This window comes from Triticum aestivum, chromosome 5B, assembly GCF_018294505.1.
Source record: "Triticum aestivum cultivar Chinese Spring chromosome 5B, IWGSC CS RefSeq v2.1, whole genome shotgun sequence".
Taxonomy (NCBI): domain Eukaryota; kingdom Viridiplantae; phylum Streptophyta; class Magnoliopsida; order Poales; family Poaceae; genus Triticum; species Triticum aestivum.
Genome location: NC_057807.1, coordinates 520742642 through 520747342, shown reverse-complemented (window position 1 = coordinate 520747342; position 4701 = coordinate 520742642). Strand labels below are relative to the sequence as shown.

The 4701-nt window shown below is 53.9% G+C and overlaps 1 protein-coding gene across 1 annotated transcript; it reads right to left on the bottom strand.

Annotated features, from left to right (window-relative positions):
* Positions 1 to 2843: 2843 nt before the first annotated feature.
* LOC123116710 (WAG22 antigen) lies at positions 2844 to 4296 on the bottom strand. The gene has a single exon (XM_044537632.1). The coding sequence runs from the start codon at positions 4230 to 4232 to the stop codon at positions 3000 to 3002; it is 1233 nt and encodes a 410-aa protein (XP_044393567.1). The 5' UTR covers positions 4233 to 4296; the 3' UTR covers positions 2844 to 2999.
* Between the last annotated feature and the right edge of the window lie 405 nt (positions 4297 to 4701).

The following is a 4701-nucleotide window of genomic DNA, read 5'->3' as shown; positions in this document are numbered from 1 at the left end:
CCATGCCAAGTTTCAACTTTTTCAGAGTTCATTTATAGTGCTTTTCAATTTTCAGGTCATTTAGTTCTCAAAACAAATCATTGAATGCATGAAAAATAGCAAATGAAGGCAGAAATGGTTGAAAGTTGATGGCGTCGCTTTGAATGATGCATACTGAATGCACAAAAAGTCTGGAGTTGTAATAAGTTTAAAAAAATGAAATGCCTTTGTAACAGATGAGTTTAATTTCGTCAGAAACCTGAATACTTCGAAAGAGATTGTCCAGTTTGTAAACAAAGTGCATCCAGTTTTTGCCGTAACCCTCTCTACTTTTTTGAACAATCTATGTGGGTGAAATGATGATACCATGCCAAGTTTCAACTTTCTCAGAGTTCATTTGTAGTGCTTTTCAATTTCCAGGTCATTTAGTTCTCAAAACAAATCATTGAATGCATGAAAAATAGCAAATGAAGGCATAAATGGTTGAAAGTTGATGGCGTCGCTTTGAATGGTGCATACTGAACGCAAAAAATATAAGAGCATTTACATCACGATCTTATATTTCTTTAGAGTCTAAACTGTCAATATGATCTTATAACACATCAAAAATACTTTGATCATCAATGATCTTTGTGTGTACAATCTAAATTGTCAATATGAGTCATCAACGATTTATAAACCGATGAAGACTCATATTGCGGCCACAAATTCTACACATAGAGTTCAATGAAGACCAAGTGCTTGTGATAGTTTGAGAAATAACATATTTAAGGTGGTAAAAGTCTTGTTAGGGAGCGAGGTGGGACTAAAAACAGCTTGCCATAACCTCATTAGTACCGGTTTGTGATACGAACCGGCACTAAATGGTGATGGTGGGGCCATAGCCTGACCGCAAGCTGACACATCCCCTTTAGTACCGGTTCGTGGCATGAACCGGTACTAAAGGTTCGCCACGAACCGGTGCTATTGATCGCCGCCACGAACCGGTGCTATTGTACACATTAGTGCCGGCTGAAATTCAAACCGGCACTATTGGGCTTCACGTTTGATCCTTTTTCTACTAGTGTGTGCTTCACGTTTGACCCTTTTTCTACTAGTGAATAAACATTTATCATGAAATAAGGAAATAAATAATAACTTTATTATTGCCTCTAGGGCATATTTCCTTCAGCGCCATGGGAGGGGAGGGATAGAGAGAGAAGGTGCCATGGTAGGGATTGTTGCTGGAGCAGAGGGGCAGCAAATGGAGAGTAAAAGGAGGGAGATATGCCACAAAGAAGAAAGGGATGCCGCCATGGCCACGAACTCGTTGCCTCCTGCGTGGATGAGGAGAAGAGAACAGAGCCTCCATTGGAGTGATGCGACCCCGTAAAAAACAGAGCGAATCGGGCGCCAAACCCAGGTAGAACATCTTCAGCAGACCCCGTAAAAGGTCGAATCCATATAATTCCGCCGGGTATACGGGTTCGGTCAATTTTTCTTGCCAGAACAGACTCTGTATCTCAGGCTCGGCTCGTAAAAAGTTTACCGTCGCCCAAAAAAAGACCCTTTTCACCGCTATTGATGCAGTTTCACAGCTCGGATACGGGTCAAACCCTATCCGCCTCCGCCGTCGCTCCGCTGCGATTCCCCTCCCCCTCCGCCCCAATTTCTCTCCGCCAGCGAGCCCAAAAAATGCCCTAGCGACCCTTCCCGACCCATGGACGGCTACCGAAGTGGGGGGGGGGGATGACGTGAAGCGCCGCCGCCGCACGCAAGCGGGGGGCGCGGAAGTGGCTCAACTATGGGAGCCGGTCGCCACCAGCATTCGAACGCCGCGAGCTCGACGAGTACGAGCGTGAGCTCATGGTTCGCCGCCGTGCCTCCTCCGGCTCCTCTACCACGGGGAGCTCGTTTGCGGGCGCCTCGAGCTCATGGCTCACTCCGGTCAAGAGAGAGCCGGAGGAGCTCGGGTCGCTCGTCGTCAATCTTGAGGCCGACGCGGACCCGCCGCGTCGAGGCGTCATCGGCCCCGAAGACTACCTCCCTTGGGGCAGGAGGACCACTCGAGCGCGCCATCATGGAGCACTCGGCGAGGAAGGAGGAGGAGGCCGCCGCGCACCGCCGCCGCGAGCTCGAGATCGAGGAGATCTTCCTCGAGCACGGCGTCGCACACGCGTCCAAGGAGGCGGACCTGCGCGTCATGAAGGCCAAGCAGGCCAAGGTCTGGATCAACCTCGATTCCGATGAGGACTGAGCTCCTCCGTCTCCTCCGCCGCGTTGTCGGCGCCGCACCGGTCGATTTTTGTAGCCTAGGCTCCGGTACGCTGCACGGCCGGCAGATCCCCCCCCCCCCATTGTAGTACTAGGATATAGTATGATGAACAACTATCTATGATGTAGTATGATGATCAACTATGTATGATAAATGTCGTTGCAAGTTTCTCTCGTGAATATATTTTTCTTCAAATTTTACAATTTCATATACGGTGTCTTATCTGCAGCGCACGAATTCGCCCCGCAAATCTAATCTGCAGCGAATTGTAAACGCGTTTTCCGGGTCGGACTTTTACCGTCTGCTAGAGATGCTCTTAGACAAAGCCAGCCCGAAAAGATCGCCCAGACTAGCGCGGATCTCCGAACAAAATAGGACGACCAAAAAAACCCGACCTGAAACCAAATTGAAAACACACGTCTGACTTTTAGTAAAAGTGATCTGGTTTTATATTAGATCAAGAAGACATCATATGCATCATTATACCATCCATAAAATAGGGTAACTAAACCCACCGACGGATGAACAAAGTGCAATTTAATATTTGAGTATTTGAAAAGTTGAATCACAGTTCTATCTAGCGACGCGCAACCAATTTAGAACAGAACCATTTTTCACTAAATTTTGAGTTTTTACTCAAATCACACAAATACAGCTTCAAATTTGTCACCACTCACAAGCACATCATCATATAGCTAATATTAACACACAGGAAAAGAAAAACGCACGCGCACACATCCAAACTGCCACTGATTCGTCTTCCCGATTAGAAACCCACGGCCATGGCGCTGACAAACACCGCAGCTCCGATCGCTGCGAGATGGGCCCCACGGCCGCCCTTGTAGGCTCCACTGTCGTAGGGGTTGTTGTCCACCAGCGGCTGGCTGCCGAACCCTGCCACTCCCGCGACACCGCCGGCCGCCGTCGCCGCTTCACCATGTCCGGCAACATCCCCGACACCACCGAAGGCTCCTGTCTCGGCGCCCGGTGCGATCCCGTAGCCGTCGCCGAAGGGCCCTGCCCCCGCGGCAACACCTCCTACCGTCGGCGCAATGCCGTAGCCATCGCCCAAGCCACCTGCCCCCGGTCCAACTCCTCCGGCGCCTCCTGCCGCCGGTGCAATGCCGTAGCCGTCGCCCAAGCCACCTGCCCCTGGGGCAACACCTCCGACTCCTCCTGCCGCCGGTGCAATGCCATAGCCGTCGCCCAAGCCACCTGCCCCTGGGGCAACACCTCCGACTCCTCCTGCCGCCGGTGCAATACCATAGCCGTCGCCCAAGCCACCTGCTCCGGCCCCTGGAACAACTCCGTCCCCGAGCTCCGCCGCCTGCGGCAGCTCGGCCGCGTGGCCGTTGCCGCCCTGCACCTGGCCGAAGGGCAGGTTGCTGCTGTGCGCGCCGATGGGCTCGGCGAAGGACGGCAGCGCGGCCGCAAGGCCCGGTGACCCCGGCGCGCCGCAGTGTTGCCCGTGGCGCGGCTCGTCGCTGGCCCGCCACGCGAGCTCGCCGTCCTTGTCGCGGACGCGCATGTCGCCGTCGTCCACGAGCTCGAGCGTCTGCAGGAAGTTGGTCCCGTCGGTGTTGGTCTCGCCGTGCCACACCTCCTCGCTACCGTCGAACACCTCCAGCCCGTGCCACGAGAAGAGCAGGGTGCACGTGTTCACCGTGCTCACCGGCCGGCACTCCGACTCCCACGCGCTCGCGCCCCCGGCAGCACCGCCCTCGGAAGCTTTGCCGCTACCGGCCATCACCTCGACGTAGCAAAAGTCGGCGCCGAGCCCTCCGGCGCCCGGCGCGGTGTGGGTGCGCACGAAGTAGGCGGCGTACTTGCCGGACGGAGACGTGAGGAACAGCACGGGCGGACCGGCGTGCCCTCCAGGCGGGATGCTCGCCAGGATCTGCTGCTTGGACACGCGCTCGATCGTGCCGATCGGCACCGTGGCCGCCGCGAGGGAGCAGGAGAGGAGTAGGAGGACGGCTATGGACGGCAGGAACTTCATGGCTGGCTGGTTAGCGGCTTATGGTGTCTCTTACTTGTGTGCTTGCTGCTGCTCTGTGGTTGTCGACCTGTGTGGTTGTGCATGGTGTGGCATGATGAGCTGCGTACATATAGTTAGGGTGGCGATGGAGTAGGAGATGGCGAGTGGTTAGAGAGGACATGGATGGAGTTAGTAGTACATCACCCGTTCCAATACTAGGATGCAGAGCAGGGGAGTGGTGAGGCAGCTGGTTTTAGGTAGTTTGATGAATAGTTGGGGCACGGGCACAAGCATCTGGCTCCACTTTGTGCTGTGTCCTGCGAGTGGTTGGAGCATCTACCACGGACCACCCAAATCTTCCCCAAACGAATAAGTGGGATGTCCGGACTGTAAAACAGCACCCAACCCAACATGGTAAATCCGGCCCAAATGACCAGACTGACTGACAACCCCATATCTAGCTCATATGTGGGGCGGATATAGGGATACC